Genomic DNA, 24,624 nt, shown 5'->3' with positions numbered 1-24,624 from the left:
CATATTCAAAGTGTAAAAGGTACCTAACCTAGTTTGAGTAAGGAAAACTTGAAAGGGGAAAAAGGAGTGTCAACCGCAGTAAGAACAGTTTCAACACGGCTACATTCAATATAGACACTTTTAGGAAACCTCCCTTCATCCCATTTCCCAGCACTCAGAGAAACACCACACAACGAGCACGCTCAATGCTGTCAAGGCTCCAGCCAATCACATCTTCGTGATCGGGTACTTCCTGGACACGTACTGACTCATCCAGCAGAGCATGCCGACAAGGATTCAGAACCTGTTTGTAATGTTTTTCATCACCTCAGGCAAAATGGCCTTGTACCTGGAAATGTAAGGTTTACTACATGCAGCTAAGAGCTGGCCTGGGATTCCTGTTTCTTTCTTCTTCAAACACACCTTTCCATGTATTTTGGATTGCAAATACTGTAGGGCACAAGCCAAAGATTCACAAAAAACACCACAGTTAATCTTGTTGCATGAAAATTCACAGTGAGGTTCCTATAGCCCTATTTCAGCCCCTTCTCTGGCAGAAAACAGCTGTGATATGAAATAAAACTGTTGGATTTAAGTACACAATCTTAATAGGAAAAGAGCATCACCACATTCCCAAATTCTTTAAAAAATGAAAACAAAAAAATTACTTCGCTCCCTGACATCTGAGGTCAGCAGGCGGTCATTTACAGTAAAGAAGACCAAATTCACTTCAACTATCAGGTCAACTGATTCATTTCATAGAGAGGACTGGTCACCATTGCAGCCTCCTGTGGTGATGAGTCATGTCGCAACAAGGGACAGAGATAAAAGTACAGTAAGAGCAGAACAGTTAGAATCGGGTGATCAAAGTTTCCAGAATAAATTACAAGTCAACGAACCGCAGACAGAGGACCCAATTCAAATAACCTTCAATACAGCTCTCTCAGCTCCTGCTCTGGTTATCACAGACAGAGAGGCTATAGGAGGGGAGAGGAGGGGGGACTGGTGCCCTTATCACAATGGGAGAGGAAGGCAGCAGACCAGCTGACCGAAGTACAGTTACTGATTACACAATGTACATCTATCTCAGGCCTGGCTGTGACCTTATGACAGACGGGAGTTGGGGGGGTCAATTGGCAAAACAGCACCTAATAAAAACGTGCTTTTGGGATTTAAATTGTGTTCTTATTATATATATTACGTAATGCCTGATAAACGAAACTTGAGACAGCTCCAGATTGCTAAACAATAAGGAAAGTTGTTTGGAAAGGACCGCATCCTGCGATCGTGCTGTTGACAACTTCTTCGGGAGCACAGAGGGAGCACTGCTGGTTAGGAAAACTGCAGTGAACTTGCTTGCAGACCTGTGGCCTTGTTCTAACAGTGAAATGGAAACGATATGTAACTTGAAAGCGATTACATTCAAAGCGATTTTTGTAATTTATTTCATTCTAGTGCAACAGAACACAGACTATTGTACAAAGACAGAGATAGGCCATTACATTATGTCCATTACTTAAAAAGCTTCATTATAATTATTATTATTTTTAACTTACATTGAGAGATGCTTAAGTCAGCTTTTTAAATCTAAAACCACAGATGGTACAACGCCCTGGACTGTTTGTTGCTCTTGTTTATCCCCCACCCCTATATATAAGTGACATCTTAAGGTGTGACCTCGGAAAGCTTGTGATTGTGTGAAATTTAACCAGGATGCTGGAGGGTGAAGGACACAATAAAGTATTCATCCCCAGTTTCAGTTCCTCTCTGCCCCATGCCTGGCAGCCTACCTACGGTTTCAGGTGCTCAGTCAATTTGTATCAGTCCTGTGTGATGATAAGGAAGACATCTGCCTACAAGATAAGCATCCTTTCATGATTATGTTATTTTGTTGGCGCTCAGATTTCCCAACCACCACCCCCCCAAGCCCATTCACAACCCCAACATCCACCCACTAACTTTTAATCGGAAAATGAAAACAGTTTCCCACTAGGAAATTCCCACAGACCAGTCACATACTTAGGCCTATACAGCCAATGCCAACAAAAAAAGTGTATACTGATTGTATCTTACAACAATGACGCAATAAAATCTGGAAAAGCACAATGCAAAAGAAAGGCATAAAATACTCTTAAGTTTACTTTAACTTGTACCCAGAAGAATTACATAAGTATCCTATGAACAGGCCTAGATTCTGCCTTCAGTAAACTTAAAGAGTTAAAGATTATTTTGTAAATGTCCCATACTTTAATGGAACATATTATTAAGTCACTGCACTTATACAAGTATGTTTAGAAATTACTCTTAGGCACAGTAGTATCAAGATTAATGGGGTAGGCTTCCCTCCACTGGTAATGGATTCTATGAGTTCACGTACTCTATAGAACTGAGCTTTTGTGATGGGGCACCATCACCAGCTAGTGTTGCAATACTTTGGGCTCCAATGTCCTGGCAGCGATGATGTATGTTCTGGTCGGGACTAAAACAATCAATAATGCATTAGTGTCACAAAGCTAGTAGTGCCACATGGCTGTTGGAGAAAAATTGCTCTTGAACATCTCTGGGATGAACTGGAATGGCAAACCAGCAACAGATGGCAAAAAGAGACTTTTCTCACCTTACTTGAAACTGCACTACAGGAAGGAATGGGACTATTCCTCCTGCCGTCCATCAAAAGGATTACCAATGGTGGGCCGACACCTTATGAAATACATTGCGAGCAGCTGGAGTTCCTGTTCTGCCGTTATCCCAATATTTTAGTACTATAGTGTACGTATACAAATGCATTCATAAGGGACATGATGATTTACATGCAGCTTTCAGCAGCACAAAGCTACTCTGAGTACAAAATAATGACCCCACTGCCTGATAGAAGGCATTCTAATTCTACATTATGACACTTTAGTGGGCCTTTTCTCTGCCATTAGCAAGGAACTCACTGAACCAGTACAAATAATGCCCCCGCTTTTACCATATGCTCAGTAGCTACTTGATACAGTACAATGCTTTCAGTTGCAGAGGCAGATTGAAGTGTAGGCTGAGTGAACAACACACTGGCAGGAAAGCAGGACTTCATACAATCTGAATGTTGTAACTGTTACTCTTCACTCCGTTTGAATTCATAATCCTATTGCGGTGGATCTTTTTTTTTGGACAGCCACAATCTATTAATGCTTCAACTGGTGGTGTTTCTTTTTCAATATGGGGTAGACAAAGATGATATGGAAAATAGATAGCAGATGTCCAACTTCCCTATATACCTCTCTTTCTCAAAGACAAGATTTACTATGTGTTATATTACATTTTGGGTTTTTTAAGAATTTTGAGGAAGACCTGCTTCAATAATCTTGGCTATTCATAAATGTAGTGGAATAAGACAAAGAAGCGCAAGGAAAAAAAAAAGAATCAAAAACCCTCTAATCTCACTCTGTAGCTCAGAGCGCACTGTGTAATTTACAGCACTCTAACAAACGGTCCTGTGAGCAATTTATCACTTTGCTTGAAAAAGCCCCTGCAAGAAACTTTAATTAAGAGCTTTAAACCCAGAACCATCACTGCCTCTTATTCTTAATTGAAGATGACAGTTCGAGAGCCAGTTTAATATTCCTCGTCTCTGAAATAACTGGTATCAGATTGCAGTGTTTCTGAAACCGCCCAGAACTGGTTACTTAGCTACCACAGCTTCTCTTCATACACTGACTATGAAAATCTTATCATAGCACTTTTACAATGCGATGCAAGGGATGATTGCTAATACCATAGTTTGCCCCATCAGCAAGTCAGTCAAACGAGTCTGGAGTGAGCGTGACACACTGGGGACTTTCCTCTTTTTTTTTTGGTATGTTTTTCTCCATCTTTCTATCCTTCTTTTCTTACATTCATCTTGTCCTATCTGCTGTTCTGCAGCAGATGAGGTATTTCTAGCACAGCGATGCACTAATACAAAGAAGGATTTATATGAAGGAGAAAAAAGAAAAACAGCATTTGACGCAAAGCAGTGGGGGTGGCGTTAAGAATCCTATGGCATAACAGTTTGAGCCATTTCAGATGTCACAACAGTTGACACTTCAAAGTGCTTTTTTTCATGCATGTAGGTTTGAATCTGCACAGACAGAAAGATAGAGAGTTCACATCATATGAAATAGATCCCATAAGTCTCTTTACAGTCTGCTCATGACACTCGACATGGATTAAACTGCTATGCCAAGGGAGTTCTACTGATTGCTGGATTGATTGTCTCGGGTGTAGCCAGGTTAGACCAGTGCATTTGCCCTACCTGTCTCTAATGGAGTGTTGTGTTCAAACCCAGCCCCGGTCACGAGACCCAAACAAGATTTGATCACTAATCCTCCCCACCTCAGTGTAGAGAAGTCCTGGCACACAGACATTTTAAGAGGAAGCAAAAACAGAAAGCAAACCAGCTAGGCGAACTAACAGAGAAGAGACTGTTTGTTGCAATGTTGTATTCACAATGTAGTTATGTTCCAAACAAAGCCTCAGTTGTACCTGGGTCAGGTGATACCGAGGACAGGTTATCACCAGAGCACTGTTAACACAGAATGTGTTCATCAGAGTGCCTCAGGGACAGGCCAGATGAAACTGCCGCATCATCCCCGTCTCGCAGGACAACATAAAAATAGCACACTGGACCTCGCACTACCCACACTTGTCCACAAGCCAAGAACAGCGTGTTGTACTTTGTCGATGATTTACGAATTTGTTCTATTTTCCCTTTCGATACGTTTATAAATCTTTCTATGGTTCACATCACAAGACTACATCCAAACGACTATCCTGGTGTTTGGAGTCACATGAACTGACACATCTTTCTCCGAGCACAAAGGCAGCACTGTGCCCTGTCCCACAAGCGCAAGAGGGGGAAAAAAAAATGAACTCCTACTACAGGAAAGGAATTAGTATCAGCAAAGGTCATTAAGAAATTATTTTGCACGCCCCGTAAAACCAAATTAATATTGATGCGTGTATTAAACAAAGGCCTTTTAAAATGTTTGAAAGGTTCCTCTTACGGAGCAGTGTGGAGGCACAGCAGTCAATAAGGGTGTCTGTCCAGCATCCCCCTTTCAAAACACACCCGCTTTTACAGTCAATTCCCTTTCTGGAGCTGATAGACTACTCCTGCAAAACCTTGTGCTCCCCATCTCCCACTGAGTAGAAGTTAATTAAGAAGAGAAGAATGAAAATTTGGCTCTGAAGAAAAATACATAAATGCAATGGGTTTGATACAGGCTAACGCTGTTTTTTAAGATAGAATAAGTTCCTGGTTACATAACAGAGTTATTTATCTTAACCATTTGCATGAAAACAGAACAAAACTGGCTCTCCAGCTTTCTGCATCAAAGTCCTCAGGCACACCTCCCAGAAACAAAGACTGAATTCTGTGTTTTCTTCTCATGGCAAGTGTAAACATCTAGAGTAGAGCATTACTATTTGTTGGACTGTAATGTCAAATATCATATTGTATACAGATAACAGGAACTAAGTGTGTACCAAGAGGTAAAAAGGCTGACCACTGTAATATCACACATGAAATTTAACAGTTTGTCTTTGTTAAAAAAAAAAAAAGATCTTTTAAGGAAACCACTATAAAAAAAAAATAGAAATTGTATTTTATTTTTTAACATTTTTAAGCCCTCATTTGCTGGCATAGGGACAATGAATTCCACTGTATCGTCTCTAAATTTTAAAAACATATTCCTTGTTATAGGAACCCTTTGAATGACACCAAACATCCCATATCATAGTGACATAAGGACTTATGTCAAAAAGCAATGCCTTTTCAGCACTGCCTAACAGAGCCCCATCTTAAAAACGAGACTGTACTAAAAATTGGATTAGCAGCTGCCTACATTGGCTAAATCAGCACATGGATCACTGCCTTGGACGAGGTGTTCTTAGCCAAATTATTATGTCCGTTATTTAGCAAGGCAAAAGGTATAAAATACGTTATATATTTTTTGTTTGTTTTTTAAATCGATAAAAAGAAAAAAAAAAGTGAAAGTGTTTCTCATCATAAGGTTGCGTTTCAGCAATACACGGTACCCAACTGACTATTTTTGATGAATGACAAAGCGAAGGGCAAATATATAGAGCATGAACGGGGTTAAGGTTGCGGATCGCGATGCAGTGGATCATTTACGGGGAGAAGAGCACCGTGTTTTTAACAATTAATTAGTATGTATCTGCAGCTGCTTTAACCAATTTTAACCCCGCAACAACTGATTATTTCCACACAACAGATGCTGTCACATTTCACACCGTGTTGTTCTCAGCTCGACCGAACCTGTTACTCCATTTCAGAAACTGGAATTCAAGATTAAAGATATATTATCATTTTTTCAAGGCTAGTATTAAGCAAATTCAATATTTACAGCACATACCAGGGATAACTTGCACAATGGATTGCACGTGGATCTAGCAACACGTATAATAATAATATTTTTTATGATGATGATGATGATGATGATGATGATGATGATGATGATGTGTTTGTGCATTGACAAATATCGTACACACGATAGCTTGAAAGGAACTGCATATCAGCTGTGTTCAGGGGGGAGGGGGGGTCCATGAAATTGTATTGTAAAGCAAAGAACAGAGCCAAGCTTCAATAATTCACGGTCCAGATTTTACCCAGAATCTTGCCTTTCCAAACACTCTTCCTTTACAAATCTGCAGCAGTCTGCTTCTATGCACAGTCCCTTTAACTGCAGAGCAGCAATGTATTTGGCGGCATGTCAAGCATTGCCTCGCAGTAGATGAAAAACGAAAGGTAACAGAATTCTCCAACAATACAATATACTAGGTTATGTATTCAGTGTTATATATATATATATATATATATACACACAATTTCCCATAAGGATGTCTCCCCAACCTCCCCCATAAGACTCTTTGACGTCACGTGTCTCTGTGGAGCACAAATGTTAATGCATTTCATCATGTTTGGGCTATCTGTAAACTGCACGGCAGCTCTCTCACAAATACGCCAAACACATGATTGCACCTTATATCAAATACACATTGCTCAGCTTTCCCATTTTATGCATTTGTATTATGTAAAAGATTAATCCCCAACTGAGAAAGTTAGTGTTAAGCACAACTAAGCTTCAAAGTGCGAGTCTTATTCCCTTTCCGCTCTCTCTACAGTGGAAGTTTTGCAATGCCAACACTCACTGAAATCCCTTCATTCCAGATGTGTCTGAGAAAAAAGAAAGAAGGAAGTCCCTCCCAATAAGTTAATTAAATGCAGATGTTTAACGTCATTTAAATAAAAGAAGACGAAACCAGAAAACATGTCTAACTGATGCATGTGAGAGATACAAGCACAGACTGGACGGACACGTATGTACACTGTACTGTTCACAATTCATAATTGACGAAGTTACAATATTTTTGTCTTCAAATAAATACCAATGAGTGTTGTCCCAATGGACTCAATACACTCAAAGTAAACTACAAATCACAGTATAAATTCAACTGCCTTTTAAATGTTTATATAAAATGCCTAATTCAAATTACATACCTGTGTCTTAAATTATTATGGCTTTGATGATGATAATAATAGTAATAATAATAACTAGTATTATTATTATCATTATTATAAAGTAAACGTGTGGTTACATTTCGAAACACTGGATACTATGTATTAATTATTAATAACTATACAGACATGTTATTAACTATTATTATTAACATTTACTATTATGATATCAACAACAACCACTACGAAATAACTGAATGTATATCACTTACCCTGAGTATCTTCATCCATATTCAGTTAGCGCTGAAAAAGAAATAAATACAGTCCAGGCGGCGAAATGACAGGGTTCAAACTTCCCCGAAAGAAATATGTAATATACTGTCAAAAGACGGATTTCATTCACAGAAGACAGCTAGAAAGCTATTCAAGGGATCCTGGGTTTTGCGGCTACGGATCAGTGTAATAAAGGTACAAATGAATACAACTTATTGTGAATCCTTGCTAAATATCCACACGCTGTTCAATGAAAAAAGCGGGAGGGTCTCAATACCAAATCATTCAAGTATTTGTCTTGTTATTTAGGTCGGGAAACCGTACGACCTCAACTCCACAACGCAGCACCGCTGTCTCCACAGACTCACTCTCAACAGCCTCGCTTACACCGCGCCTACGTCATCGCCACGCCCCGCCCCCGCCAGAACCCACGAGCACGTGACTCATGCAACTGACGAAGAAAGGCGATCTCAGTGTACGTACAGCTTTATTATTATTATAACACTTTCTGTATATTTTAATACATTTACAATGTCACAGAATATTACATTATGAAATGTATAGTAGTTACCATGGTATTATGAATTAACGACAGGTACTGAGGGCTTCTGCTAAGAAATAATACTGGTTATCTGAGTTTGTATTTTAAGTTATTGTCAAACTTAAATACTATTTTGACTTTTTTTTGTATTAAGTGTATTTTTCAGACTGTTAGTTTTGAACCAATTGTAATTTTTACATTCTTAATTTAACTGTATGTATTTAGTATAGGTATGTTTTTTTTTTATTGGTTCCAGTCACACATTGTGTAATTGCAAGCAACTGAGAAGTCAGTGGTGTTGGAGGCCAAAGTTTGACTGAGTCTGTGACCTTGCAGTCATGTTATGCTGTTCAGAGGGAATATAAATAAAACAAATACAGTTTTGGTTCTTTAACGGAGATACATGAAGGGGTTTTACATGGGATTGACTTTCTGAGCTACAGTTACAGTCAGCAATAAACCTCATGATTATGATAGGGCCCAACGCCCCCCACCCAAACCCCTCTTTTTTAATGACCAGCCTGTAACCAGGATGGCACTGTTATGGACCAAACCAATGAGACAGGATTTCTCCCCAAAATAACCCTCCCCCAGCTGCTAATTGCTCAGTGCCTAATTAGCATTGCCCTGCAGCACCATCACAACAGGGAGTCTCATTAGGAATTAAGGGGCAAGTTGGAAGTGGCCACCCATTAAGGAAGCACTATGTCATTTCCGAACGACAGTAATAAATGTGTAATAAATTGTGTGGTTTGGTCGGAAGCTGTCAATGAAAACCCCAGCTGAACTGAGACAACAGGCAAGCATTAACGTCAGCCCCCCCCCCACACCACCATTCATCCAAAGTTACCCATTTACCTTACTGTTGCATTATGTTGCTTCAATGCAGCATATTCTCACCTGAGCTTGAAATAGAGCTTGTATGCAAGACTTTCTTTGATGTGCTTCCTCTCAACATGTGTGTGATTCCAGTTCTGTTTTCATTTATTTTCATTTTACATCAAGAATCTTATATCACTTGCCCTGGACTATAACAGAACAAATAACATTTCTTAATGTTATTTATTAATGTGTCAGGTGGCTTTATCCAATTATTATTGCCTTGACAAAAATGCAACATAAATACATTTTCTGTATGCTAATAGTCACAATATCCATGTGCATTGGGGTGGATGCCAAGATTAACTCGGAAATAAAAATCGGGTGATTCCAATAGGTCAGACCTACAAATAATTAGTAAATATGCAAATATATATAGACTTAGTATGTTGTGTTTCAACTACAAGAGTACTGAAGTAAGATAGCATCTGTCATTAAACCATTGGCCATGTAGTACACAATGTACTATTTCAGCAGTTCATAAAAATACCAATTTAATATCTAAACACATTTTTCTTATTTTCTTATTGAGAATATTTACCAAACTATCCTTTGTGGCCTGCGACCCCCTGCTTTAGTCCACAATGTTTGGCTTCCAATAGCCATGAACTGGGGAAGTGCGTCAGACATAGAAACTTTCCCTTTGTAGAAATATCCTTTTGGTTTAAGGATTTTTGTTTTATGAAAGCAAGTAAATTATTAACTTCCTTTGTAGCAAAACTAAGAGAACTGTTTTAGTGATTGTAACTGCATGAAAAGACAAGGGTCACAATTAAGGGCCTGTGCTGAGCACTGTCCCGGTCAGAATTTAAAGCAGCTGATTCGAATGGCTGTTTTGTTGAGTGTGAGCGCCTCGCTTGCGGCCAAGGCCAATAAATTAGTAGCTGCAGTTGAGCACTTGTCTCTGGTTAACTTGAACAGAATTAGTCCGTTCACAGACCTGTGGCCCTGCATGAATGGAGCAACAGAAAGAGTCACAGCCTCCAAAGAAAGGATCATTCATGCCCCTCAGGCCATTTTGTAAAATGGTAAAATACGTCTCCTCTGTCACTCCCTGATCTCATTTTTATTCTGTCTGAGGAGATGTCCTTTTCATTGCAAGGGCAAGAAAAGGGAAGCAACAAAACAAACAAACAAAAATGCAACTAAAGAAACAGGCAAAGAATTCCCGTCCGCTCGCCTTGTTCATTGTTCTTATTGCATTGCAAGAGTCCACATTTCCAAAGTAATCCAATTAAAAAATCTCTGGTGTGCAATAAAGATGACACAGCCCTGCCATGCAGAAGAGGAGCAATGCAAACGTAGGGCTCCTCCAGGAATACAAGAGAAAGAAAAACACACAAAATGTAATACAGGCTGGATGATTTGATTAAAAGGCATCCTAACAATGAGTTTATAGAATTAACATCCAGTGTAACTTGCTTTTAGACACTGACAAGCCTGCAATGAAAACTCATACTCACAAAATACACTTTTTAGAGTAATTTATTTTACCTTAATTATTCATTATTCATCTGTATTGTTAACGCAGTTCTTGAGCTGAAACCAACAGTATTGTCAAATGTTACCCTTGGTCTTCCATTGACCGTAACTATTAATATTTAACATTGCATGAAAGGGAGTTTCATGTGATTTCTTGTATTTGCATCATAAGGCAAGTAAAATGGTTCTCCTGAATAAATATTAACCACTGACTTACTAGTGATTCTCTGGCCCATGTTAGTCAACAGTCCTTAGGTTTTTACTCAGTATCAGCCTGCCATAATACCATACTGGACAGTTCACTCCTAGCTGACCTCTGTCTTGGTTGCACCCCTATTTCCTTATCCCTCCCAGTACAGAGCTAACTTCCAATCATAATCCAGATCAAACCTGCATAAACCACCCATTGAACTCCTAAAGTGTCAATCACATGTTCCCCCAAAACAATTGCCATTTTTAAATTATACCACCCACCCAAGAGCCGCACACTGTTATCTGTCAATTTCAACATTGAGAACAGGCTTGTCCCTAGACCAGTCTCCCCTTTTTACTCATTAGCAAATTACAAAAGTAGTGTCACAACATAAATACCAAAAGACAGTGGTTCAAAATGTATTGAATGATGTAAAGGCCCACCTTTGGTCTCAGTGACTGCTACAGTCTGTTTGATAGATGGCCAGAGGCATGCTTCGCCCTGCAGTGTAATATCGAGCTGTAATGGGAGCTGCTGGTGTGTGTTAGAGGTGAAATTAGAAACTGATCCTCAGAAATTCAACACGAACGCGCCACCACTATGCCAAAAGAGTAATGTCCCTGGTTGGGCTATTGATACGTGGCCTCCTCAGCATCTCATTACATAGTGCAGTGGGAGACAATATCCCATCCTCATTCCCTGTTCCAGTTCACCCCCCAAAGGGTTTCTCTGCAATTGTGGTGAAGGCATTGTGCAGGCTATGATGTGTTCTGTCCTTGCAGCACTCCCCAGCACTATAACAAGGAATATGTACAGCCCCTCACCATCAGAGTCCATTAGGATGGCATTGTACTGTTCTCCAAAATGTCACAATAGGATGGGCTAGGAAAAGTTGGACAACAAAACTCATAACATATGGCATCTGATACAATCCATTACCAGTGAAGGGAGGAATTATGCACTGCCTGGGCCTGTATCACACTGTCTGTTACTTGAACTGTATTCAAATCTGAAACTGCAGGAAAGCCACAGGGGATGATATCATTATGTACCAAAGGGACAACGTGCAGTACAAAGTAGCTCCCTGGTGCCCTTCCTGAAGCCTTTACTGGAACAGGACAATGAAGGGAGAGCGGTGAGGTCATGGACTCCAACTCGGGGTCTATTAGGGAGTATCTGCCCAGGAGGTACCACCCAGGAGGATATGATGTAATAAAGTGAGGTGTAAACCTTTCAAAAGGAACAGCCCTTTCCCCTCTTCCAAAAGACTTCTGCTCCATAACATCCTGGAGCTGTGAGTACATCTCAGGAAACTGCTACTTTTGGAACACCACAAAGAAAATAAAGGGACTTAAAAGAAAAAAATAAACAGCCTTTGGGAAATAGCCCCATTCCCTTTGCCCAGGTGAAGATGAAGTTAAATCGGGAAGAACAAAGCCCTCATTAGCTTTGCCTCCCTGTCAGTCTTCCTAACTGATAAACGGGGGTGCCACCCAATCTCCCGATCTTCAAACGCTGCCTGTGCAAACTGAATAGAGGCATGAAAGGCAGCCTGCACAGATGTGGCCACGCCAGCTTGCAAGTCTGCGCAGCAATCGGGGTGAGCACTGCCGATGAAAAAACGTTTCATCAAGACAAACGTGTTTTGATCACTTCATTCACCATGCTACAGCTGGAGTGAATGGCTGCCTCTTTACGAGCCAATCCCCAGAGGACTGTGTGTCACTTTGGCACCTACCAAGGAGGCCCTGTCCCTCCCCTCTCCTGCATCCTGTGTTCCTATGTGTCTGAGGTGGTCTACTCTAAATCGTATCCTGACTGTCCATCAAACATTCTTCACCCTGGCAGCATTGTGTGAACTGTAGTTTGGTTGTATTTATGCATTTACAATTGTAGGGACATTTTTTGAAACCCTGACCACAGGATTTTGTTACTGTTCTCTGAACATTGTGTGAATGTTGAGTGCACATTTCATAAGTGCATCTCTGGACTGTCAGTACATACCCTCTTTAATTTGCATTTATACATTATATTTTGTTTAAGCTTTTTCATTTTTTCATCATATGATTTTGATATTATTATTTGCTCATATATTTCCCTGTGAAATGCATTGGATATAAATTTAATTTTATAATGTTATTGTACAATGCCTTGACAACATCCCCTGGGGTCTACACATATGTGTCACCACACTGTCAGATTGTTGTGGTTTATTGCAAAGTTGCCACAACATTATTACGCATTGCTGGGAGGCCGCTCCCACAAGGCATGATTTCTTGTTTGTTTTAAACAACTTTTTTTGTTCAGGAATTTGTACAAAACTCAAGAATGTTACATATGCATTTTCCTCAGTCTCATTTTTCCATTGCTGTTGAAGTTCAGAGGCCTGTTGGAACTTCCCTGTGGAGAGAGGATGTCCAGTGACTCACGATTCTGCAAGGCTGACCTCACTGTGCCACACCCTTACACCAGTTCTATTTATGAAAGTGACTGTTTCATAAATAAAAGTAAAAAAAAAGGGTTTTAGCTGAATGACTGTATTGATGACCATTCCTGGATGGGTAACATTGATAGTTTAATCCCATCCCACAACTGGGCAGTATACACAGAAGCAGTGTACAGTATGTTGTAGTGTGTCATAGTCCTACTAAACTGGCTACAGTACGATGTTTGATCTCCTGTGGGAGCTCTGAGTGGCTTGCCCAGATAACTGCCTTCCAGGATTAAAACTGCAAAATGACATCATGTTAATTATTGAGACTCCACTTTGCATAACACCACTGTTTCTGCATCGTCCAGCTACCCCATTCTGCCAACTGAGAGAGCTAAGCCACCAAATGAGCTGTTTTTCAGTTTTTACACCATGCTCCATTTGGGGGCATCCTTGTTGTGTTTTTTCAGGTCAGATGCTCTGTGGCTCAGGTTAAAGAAGCAAAATGAGCTATTCACAGTCATTGAAAGTGCACTCACAGTTTAAAGCACTGAACCTATTCCTAAGCACCTTTACTGGAAGTACAGAGAAACTTTCAGACACATCGTACCATCCTGTCCCTAGATTAGCATTTTAATGAAATGCAGTGCTCTTTCTCTCTCTCCCACTCCCAACTGTCCTTCTCTCCCTCTCTGTTTATACATATATACTTAAATTAATCCGAAAATAAAATTGTTCAAAAGCAAAAGCACAGCAAAGTAATACTTCACATTCTAGTTGCCGTGGAAACTGTGGAAAAGACCAAAGTTCGTTTGCAAAAGCCCAGATTTGAAAACCCAGCAAACTTCTCTTCAACAAGTAGAAAATCAACTCCTCTCTTCTGCCCTGGTGCAGATGTCACTTGATATTTGTTTGTTTTTCTATGTTTTAGGTTTTAAGGAGTTTTTGAAGCCAGCTCCAGAAAGTTTGAGGTTAGTAAAGCACAGCTACTACTCCCAGAGAGGACTGCATGCACAGTGTACCTGTGTCAGATGCAGGATCTCAGCATCATGAAAAACAGTATATAGGCTCTGGACTAATATCACTGTGGACTATTGGGGTTGATAAAGTACATTGTAAATGCAAACAATTGAGTAACCATGAATTAAACCATTGAGGACCTGGCAGTGACAAATACCCGGAATAGACTGCAAGTTCAATGAGTCAAAGCTATCCATAGCTGATTCCCTGGGGTTATGAATACAGATGCTCCGCTGCAGCCAACTGTTGCGTGCCTGGTGTTCTGTAAAGTGCTCTGTAACAATTATTACACCACAGGCTAATTGGTGTTATTATTCACTGTGTTTTAGTCTATTGTTTCAACTGAGTGTAAATATGTTAGGCCAAGGAATGTGCAGGCCTGGACAATTTAATAATTGCTTAAATATGTACAAGATAATAAGATGTTTATAGGTCTATGTTACTTATTCACTAAAACCACATGAAATGTGCATGCTCTCCAGGATCAGGGTTGTAGGAGCTTATGCTTCAGGATTATTGTTCTAGATTAAAAAATAATGTTATTCTACTTTCGCCAATGTCTTCTGATGAGAGACAGCTAGGGAGACTTGTTTTTTATACAGTTTGTTAAGTTTGCATAGAGATGGATTGATTTTCTACCAGCTTGACAAGGGAGAAGGGGAGATTAAAAACAAGGAGACAAACAGGCATCCCAAACAGAGACTGAGAGAGAGGGAGGAAGAGATAGTGGAGCAGAAAAAAATAGACATAGCCAGAGAAATGGCACAGCAAGAGGTAAGGGACAGACAGAAAGAGAGAGAGAGGGAATTAAATATTGAAAGGAATGGGAGATTGAAAGTGGGCGGTGGTGGAAAATAAAACCCCACAAACATTTAATTTCCTGGGACGTGATTATAGGTTACCCTTATGAGGTAAGGATAGGCTTAGTGACCAAAGAGAAGCCAAGCCATGTCTGTATTTTTCTCTGACACCCCTTAATTTATCTGCTATGTTATTTTATCTTATTATACTGCGTGCAGATTTTGTAGATTGGTGCCCCAAACGTGCTGCCCTTTTCCCTAGATTATGCAGGGTCTGTTTACTTTCATAATGACAATAAATCCCCCTTCATTTATTTTTGCAAGAAATTCTAATTTCGGTGCTTTGCCCGATGAGTGTGAGTTATTTGTGTTTTTTCTCTCTTTGTTTTGCATTCTCACTTCAGTGCAATAGGAAATATGGGAAAACCTACTACATGGCAACAATACAGAAGCTTCCTTGAGATGTTTACATAGCCAGTTATATAAGAGGTTTTGGGCAGGCTCTTTGGCCCAGTATTTTATTAAAATATCTACTTAGTATCTTTTGTTTCTGTTATTCAGAGAGTAAGCCCACAAGCTCCTCTGTGTAGAAATGGAATGCATGTTGAGGCTGGAAAATGCATTTCCCAACTCTCATGCAGTAGGAGACTGTGCACATAACTTTTCTTATAAACTCACATTCTGCACTACAGTTTTAGAACACCCCCATTTTTCCAGTTTTTATTGAAATTTAAACAGTTGATTACACTGAATAACCTGAAATGGTAAGTGGTAAAATGCCAGAGGTTTAAAAGAAAAGTTTAGGTTACCAAAAACTGAAAAATAATGTACATTTCAGAGTTATATACTTTTTTATTATTATTATTATTATTATTATTATTATTATTATTATTATTATTTTTATTTCTTGGCAGACGCCCTTATCCAGGGCGACTTACAACATAAGTGCAAAAATACAGAGAAGTACAAGGCATCAATCATTACAAATTCAACTTAGCTAAAACATAGCAATTCAAAATAATACATTTTACAAATTCCAATTTACACAAGTACAGTAAGAGACTTCCTACATCCTGGACGGTGAAAGCTAAGTGCTGTCAAGATGTAGGGTTACAGACTAGGGCTATGGGAAAGGGAGCAAGGAGTATACTGTGTTACTACACCCTCTTAAGCATTATTTGGCAGTGTTACGCACAGCTCCTGTGCATAGAAGTTACACTGTATTCCTACAATGCGCACATCATTTGAAAGTTTATTCTCTTGGCTACCAGCGCATTTAATTCTCAAACACATCTGATTTACAGGCTCCGTGTCACCCACATTACTTCAGAGCCTGCGGGGTAAATGCACAGTCTGCTCTGGGCGGGGGCAGGTTTCCATCTTGACATTTTGAGCTCTCTACGGGTATGTGTTGTTTCTACCAAAACATGGATGGCTTTGTTTTGATCAGTAGACTGTTTGGTTCCAGAACATAATTGTCAATATTTTCTGAGATTTTGTGTTCCTACTCTGACCAAGTATCCCCTTGGGGGGAAAATGGGGGGGTGGGGGTATAAAAAACACATTTTCCACATCAGAGAATGCTTCACACTGTTAGAAAGCTGAGAGTCTCAGCTTTCATTGGAATCCAAACACTTGGCAGACAACACAACAATGAAGAGTACACATTAAAGAGAAGCACAGTGATTTGGTGCCAGAGGGGTTTGTCAGCTTAAGGGGTTAAATTTTGTTCAACCAAATGATTCCATGATTTATTTTTTATCTCCAATTGTTTATTGGTCTATGCTTTAATTTCAGGGTACATTGAGACGTTAAACTGCTTACATTTTAATAAAAACTGGAAAAATTAGGTGTTCTAAAACTTTTGACCGGTATTGTAGGTTAGTTTTAGCATTGCAGTGACTCACTGACCCCCTGTCCCCTTGTAGACAATATTGGGAAAGCGGAAATCTGCTTATACTGGACTTTGCCTTTACTGGTCTCAAACCAACACTACAGCAGCAATATATCACACGAAATCCAAACACAACTGGACGGTCCCCACCGACGCATTTGACTCTGCTAACAAAAACATTTTCCTATGGGTCTTCAAGTTCTGGAAAGCTACCCAGGTCTCGGCAAGAGCAGCACTAAGATATTTCCTTGAAACAGATGAGCTATGAAGAATGTTCTCCAATTACTTTATAGTATAGGCTAATGTCGGATAGACTTATTGAACTCCAGTCACTCCATTCTTATGTTATGATAAAATTCAGCATACAGAATTATAATTACACTGACCATTCTGGAACTTCCCATTGGCATTGAAGACATTTGTGAATCGTTCATCAATCGGGCTTACAAGATATTAGCTACTGAGGATGGGTATAACGCCAGATGTAAAAAAGAGATCTCTCTTCCCCTAATTTTCCCTGTCTCTCATTCTCCCAGTCCGTCTCCTTCCCTTTCTCTCTCCTGCACTCTTTTTCTCTCTGGAGTTAAAATGCCATGGTGCTTTCCACTGGCGTTGTCATGCCAATCATTCCAGCCATGCACGATGGCACCCGGAGCCATGTCTCCCCCACCCCCTACCCCCATAACCCCCCGCCCACCCCTCCACCACAACGCCCTGGAATTCTCCCACTTCCTGTTGGCCAAAGGGGCTGCATAGATTTCATCTGCAGGTTTCTTAATTGGCTTCAAAAACAATCAGGTTTTAATCTAACACAGATGTAACAACAACTTAGGGGCTAGTCAACAGGAAAACAGGGTCACTGAAGGGAGCTTTCCACAACTGTGCATAGACCCTGTTTCAGCTCCACAGCTTCCAGATTTCCCCCCCACCTCTCAAAGCATGCTCTGCTGGACCTACCAAAAGGCAGAAGATCAGCCATGGAGGGTCTAACAGTATGGTGTACAAGCTGATCAACGCTTAAATCACAAAGACCAGTCCCTCCAGATGTCCAACAGACATTCATTTCAGTAAGGCCCTCTCTTTACAGATCGGTGTCCTGATCGTGCACTTTTTTGTCTACGTCCCGCTACTGATGCTGTGTCAGTGTGGCATGCTGCTGTCATTGAGGGTCCTGTCTAAATATAAAATGGCAGCTTTCCTTTTATCAAAGGCCTCTTGCGTCTACTGTATGGGAAAGCTGCCATTGAGCATTAGGTTTGGAATTTGCAATTGGCTGGAGAGTTGCAGTTTTGATTTAATCCAGGCCTGGGTTTCAATAACTCAAATATGCAAGGGCTCTGTTCCTTAATTTCTGAACTTCTCTGGACCCATTATTATGGCTCATTGGCCCAAAAGTAAGAAAGGCTGAGGGAGATTCTTCAGTTCAGATTCCTTCAGCACAATCATGCCACAAAGCTTCCTAAGAAAATGTGTGCAGCTGGCATCAAGACTAAAGGTGCACTCGTCCTATACCCTATGAAATGCATTGCAGAGCAGCTATTTATTTATTTTGTTTTTTTTTGGTCTCACTGCCTTTGGTAGCACAGTGCATATCTGAAATGAATTGACCTATTTCTGCTTCCAAACACATCAAAGTCGTGCGGATGGTTGTATCGCGAAGCAGGCGCCACGTGCTCACCGTGCAGATGTAGATTATATTAATTAAGTGATTAAGAGACCCCTGCGGGTGGACTTCCTTCAGGAGTGTTGTGTGTTGCAGTCGCGCTCCAAAAACACAAGGATTCGTTTGAAACATTCCAGTCATTTTACCAAGGGCCTTTCTCTTCCTCCTCAGATTCGGCCAAAGGTCAAGCAGAACAGATTTTTTTTTCCAGGGGGTTTTGTTGGCATTCGTCTGCATCCCTAAACAGAAAAACAAAAAGCAATGCATTTTTTTAAGTTTCTGAACAGTTTGAATAACACCTATACAAATATTTGTGCTTGTAGCCTACACTGAAGATTATTATGCTTTCCTCTAGAATAATATGCATCTGTTTATGTTATTTTAATTAATTGCACCTTCTCAATAAAAGGATATCTGTGCTGAAGCTGAGTTTTGCACAAAGCATAATAATTTGATGTCATATAACAGAAAGCAACATTGATGGTGTATCTTCCAGCAGGTCCCAGGCCAATCTGACTGCGATCAAGCATTGTAAGGCCATAATCACAAATCAGTATCACCTGTGAAAGAACTGTTTGGTACCAAATAAGCCCCACATAGGTGCATTATCAAACTCCGAATATAACTTATCCTGAGCATCACTGTAGATTGATTTGTTTGATTCTATTCTGTTCTTTCATTGGGCGGGTCCAGAAAAAAAACATTGAAAAAAATTGTATTTTCCCTCAGATCAAAATGAAGAATCGCCTGTAAACTGTACCCTCTCATTAGCTACCACTCTGGAGATGAGCACCAGATAACATTTAGTCTATTGTTTGATTATGCCTATTTAAGGCAGTGAGTGTGGTCAAATCAGCTGCCTCCCCACAGCACACAGTGTAAGGCCTACCCAGGGGAACTTAATGTGGAGTAGTGCGAGTGGAAGAACACAGTGTGCACAAGAGTTTAGGAGAACACATACATAACCCAACAATGCAATCAACAAAATGAGCAGTTCTGAACATTTTAAGTCTGCATTTCAGTAAACCCTTTATGTAACTCAGCCAGGGACAGGGATATAAAAATAAAGTGCAAGAGGAGTTTAAAAATGCCGTCCATTGAAGGAGGTTGTGTAATGGACTGACCTCGTGGCCAGGCCGACGTCCTAAACTACCCACCAACACCCTCCCACCACACCCGCCCCTTCCCCTGGGAGACCACAGTCCCAGCCCTGTCCTTCTTCTAGACAGAAAGACCTGACAGAAACCAAGTGGCTCATCCATTCAAACAAAATTGCTTAACGGGAAGAAAAAACTTCCAAGTCGGGAAAAGATCCTGTTTTCCCACACCCTGAAGACTGACTCAGAGCTCTGGATTCCAGTGCCTTGCATCTGGGATTAGGGGATATCTTGAATTACTCACAAAGTTAACCAGTTCTCACACCCTTCTGCAAACTCGGCTTCTCAGTCAGACATGACCATCCGTCTCTCTGCTTTGCAGCCTGTACAGTATTATCAGCAGCACTGCACTGCTTCCCGCTGCGCACCACTGAGGATCCGCTTACAAGCACCTTCTGTTAACATCTTAATTTTTCTGCACACTCACTGCTCAAGCACTTTGTACTATAATCACTTAACTTAATTTGCAGTAGATGCTGAACCTTGCCCTATATATTCTATCTCACCATATGAGTTATGGAAATGTACTTGATGTATGTACTGATTTTGTTTTGTTAAAGAACTCTGACAGACACTCTTAGAATGTTTCTTTCAGTTCCAGTTTCAGTTGCATGTTTGAATGCAACATATTCAATATACTGCTCAGTAGTATCTTAGGTCTATTAGATGCTGATGGAAAGTGAAGTCAGTCTGATATGGCATTCAATTTTACTCCTCCCATTGAGTTGGGAATACCATTAAAGACCTTAATTATATATCATCTGCTTTTGGATTTCCATTGTCAGAGGACGTCACTTGGTGAGTTAACCAGAAATATAAAATATTAAGCATCACAATACAAAACAGGAATCACCCACAATGACTTGCTGGAATGGGCAGCTGTTCAGTCCTTTACAAATAAGATGGAGCCAGGCCTTTCTGTAGTCTAGTCAGTGTCATCCTCAAGAGCATATTACTCACTCTGAGTAAGTCAAACCATGTGTGCCCAAGGAATACTGAGATAAAGTGCCACTGTGGGCAATAAACCATTTAGAGTTATTTCTTTTTCAAATGTCTGCTCTTCTGTTCTTGTACAGCTGGAGCACCCCTCCCCCCCTCCACTTGACAGCAGACTGGACCCGAGAGAAAATCACCAGTGGACAGCTAGCTCTGAACACTGGGAGGATGGGGAGGGGGAGAGAATGGCAGAGAGAGAGAGAAAGATGGTAGGTGGGCAAGGGCTAAGCATGGGGACTCGGGAAAAGGATGAGAGAGAAAGAGGGCTAGAATGGGAAGACGACATAGGGAGTAGATAGTAGGAGAGGTGTGTGAATTGAGAGAGAAAGAGAAAAAAATCTGAAAGGGGGAGGTAATAGAGAGCGAGAGAGCAGAGGCGGGGGGGAAGAGGGGCCCCCGTTTTGGGGAGTATTTCCTGCATTTTCAGCTCAGGAAAAGCTGTGTTTTCTTACCAGGGTTAGATTTTGTTTGTTTTGTTTTTTCAATTTCGGGGGCGTGATGAGGAGCCGTGGTGTTTCAGAACCTCCCTTTTGTGTTCGTTTTCATCAATAAATGAAATAAAGAAAGAAATATAGAGTGGGAGTCAACCTTCATATTGAACTGTTACCTAAAAAAAACTATCATCACTGCTGGACTGAAAACAGCTGCCATTAGACATCATTAAACCTGGCCTCTGTTTCTCTGTACTAAAAATAAAATTGGTCTTTTTGAGCCAGGATATCTTGAGCTTCAGGGAGAAAATGGGTCACAGGGACTATCCTTCCAGTTTCACAAAATACTATCACTAAGACTTAAAGGACATAAGGCATTTCCACACTAACTTAATCTCTGATTCCTTTCCCCATCTTGAGCAAAGTAACACATGGCATGTCTTTGAAGGGAAGATCTCATAGGTTTAAGTTCAAATGGGACAACCTGCTCAGTAATAATGATATTATACGTGGATATAATTGCAATGTTCTAAATGTGTTCTAAAGGCAGTGCCTGCAGCAGCTCAGTACAAAGGCAGTCTTTAATTCAAACTACTAATCCAGACTAACAGCAGACAATACAGTCAGCAGGGATACAGCTGAAATCTTAATCTCACAGGAGAGAGGCTGTGTATTTCCTATCTGTTCCAGATTGCACTCTGCGTTGGTTGATTTTGTGTGAGAAAGAGTGAGAGAGAGACAGAGAGAGACAGAGAGATGAAGACAGTTCATGTGTGTGTGTGTTTGTGTGTGTGTGAGAGAGAGAGCAAAAGAAAGACAGAGGGAAAGGAATTATATTGTTGCAAGCTGGGCATCTGAGAGAAATGGGCTTGTTTACTAAATGAGTTAAACATACACTCACAAGAGGATAGAAAGTCTGGAATTTTAATTTTGTCTGGCAGCAGAAACTGAAAACAAGTCAATATGACTATTGTGGCATATACCAAATACATAACCATTAAGTATTAACCCTTTTTGTAATTTCTTTGTGTGAAAGTGAAACACAGGACCACGTGCTGTGTGGAAGTTGTTGAAGGGCTCCGTGACGTGCTGTCATTGTCTGCTCAGAATCATGACCACCAATTTTATAGAGCACCCCTGGGATCAACTGAAACCGCAAATCAGGATAGCCCCTTCTGACACATTGTTAGCATGTATGCCGGAAAGATGTGGGGTACATAAATGTATACACAGTGACCGTAGGGGATTGAGACCAGATTTACTGTCTGCCTTTGAAATGGCACTGCTTTGCACATTATGAATCAGACAAGTTATTTTTCATTTGCAGAGCTGTTACATCGGGAAGGAATGAGAGCGAGAGAGAGAAAAAGAGACAAAGAGATGGGACATATGCGTGTGAGTGTTTGTGAAATCTTCAAATTCAGACTCTCAAAGAAATATTTAGAGCCTGTCTACCATGGTTGCAAAAAACTGAAATGTTGGAAGACTTGGAAGTATACAGTACAGTACAGTATATATTGTCTTGAGGCCAGTGTATAGCATGTGCATTTGAGAATGACAATTCAGACTTGCTAGAGCCAGTCTTCAAACACAGGATTCCAATGCAGGCAGAAGTATTGTCCTGGTTAATTATAATTATCTGTAATAAATAAATACATAACAAATACACAAAATCTGTGTCATTCTATAATGAGGCTGATGGCAAGCCAAACCATTCCCAAGATACACTTAGTATTCCATGGCAGGGCTGAAGGGCCAATCCTTTAGGGTAGCCTACATGTCTGGCAAATTGCAGCTTCAATCAAACAGAGTTACTGTCAGCCTGCAACTAGGCTTCACGAGCAGTCAGATATGCAAATGCTCATCCATGTCTCCTTCGAATAAGATTGTCTGACAGGCTCTTCGGGCAGCCAGACATCTCCCCCTTTCAAGTGGTGGTGTGACTCTGATAGTCACCGAAGACGAGCAGCTGTCTGCTGAGCTGCTGCCTCCTCTGAAGCAGCACCAGGACGCGATTAGGCAAATCCTCAGCAGCAACTCCGCAGCCTTCGCAGCATCTTATATAAAGCAAACTCCAGCTTGTTATAAAAGCTAAAAATGGAGACCCTGGATTGGCATTCATTGTGCCCATACAAGAAACATTTTCCCTTTTTTTTTTTACATTCTCTGCTCAGTGTATAGTGACCGGAGACATTTTGGAAAGGTGGGTCATCTCACACAAAGGCATGCATCATATACATAAAAATATTAATGAGAGTTTTGAAAGTTACACAAGTCATTTTTTATCAATTCCCAACAGCTGCCTGCCTCCAATTCAAAGAGCCACATTAATGCCAATCTCTGATGTCCAGCAAAAATTAAATCAATGCAAAACACAGAGAGGAATGCTACACGTCACAAGGACTATGGATTACCTCTCGTTACCTTCAATAGGATTAATTGTAATGAGGGTCTGTGCAATAAGCGCTCTCATTCTTACAAAAACACCCCTTTCTGTGTCTCTTGCATCACGCATGGCTAATCCCTTTGCAGTTGGATCGTCGATAAGCTGAGAATAGCAAAACTATTATTAACCAGAACAAGAAACAGAGAGGAAAGAACACTCTGTTTAGAATTATTCAGATCCTTTAAGATGCAAAAAACAGAATGTGTCCAAGAATTTGAAACCAGTAAAAAACAAAAAAGGTCTTGGAAAATCGCTTAAGGACAAAGAGGAAATAGATTTTTTTGTGTTGTTTTTTTTTTTCAAATCCCACACAATTCTTTACAGATGGGATGAATAAAAAAAACTGAACGGGTAGACACAGAGGGAAAACAAGTAAAGTAAAAGAGAACAGCCCCCAAATTAAAAAGATATGCCAGCAACTTGCATTGAAGCAGAGTGGGCCTGCCAAAATCAGCAGTTAGGTAATGTTTTCGTAAAGATTCCTTAAAGTGCGACTAGCTGGATTCTTCTGTTTAAGGACTGTGCCTCAGATTTTTTTGTTCATTCTTGATATCCTGATCTAAATTAAAATCTCCAAAAGTCATGATTTTCAGGTAGTAACTTATCAAGGTATCAGTTTGTATCGGTGCAGGGGGTGTGTCACAAGCCTGCTGTTTGTGTGACATCTCTCACTGTTACTGGAGACACACCTTTTCAATGGAAGCACCTATACTTGGCACAGCTCTGAGAGATTTTAGATACACAGACTGTCCGGCAGACAGTCAGACAGGCAGACAGCAGCTTTGAGGATAATGTAAACCAACATCTTCTAAGTGTGAAAATGCATCAGAATATGTAAAAGAATGAAAAAGAACAAATCTGATTGTACAGGCACCTACTGGGCATGTTGCTATAATTGTTGGGTCTCCGTCTGTACTTATTTCCAAGCCCAGCTCTCT

At 40.4% G+C, this 24,624-nt stretch overlaps 1 protein-coding gene across 1 annotated transcript in view; it reads right to left on the bottom strand.

The window, feature by feature from the left end:
• Positions 1-8,124, bottom strand: part of cyth3a (cytohesin 3a) — a 42,619-nt gene extending 34,495 nt beyond the window's left edge. The window contains exon 1 of the mRNA XM_066688885.1: positions 7,753-8,124. Coding sequence (XP_066544982.1) covers positions 7,753-7,771 — 19 coding nt within the window. The 5' untranslated portion in view covers positions 7,772-8,124. The remainder of the gene's footprint in view (positions 1-7,752) is intronic.
• Positions 8,125-24,624: the final 16,500 nt, after the last annotated feature.

Source organism: Amia ocellicauda, chromosome 17 (assembly GCF_036373705.1).
Source record: "Amia ocellicauda isolate fAmiCal2 chromosome 17, fAmiCal2.hap1, whole genome shotgun sequence".
Lineage (NCBI taxonomy): Eukaryota > Metazoa > Chordata > Actinopteri > Amiiformes > Amiidae > Amia > Amia ocellicauda.
The sequence above is the reverse complement of the archived record's forward strand: the minus strand, read 5'-3'. Positions and strand labels throughout refer to the sequence as shown.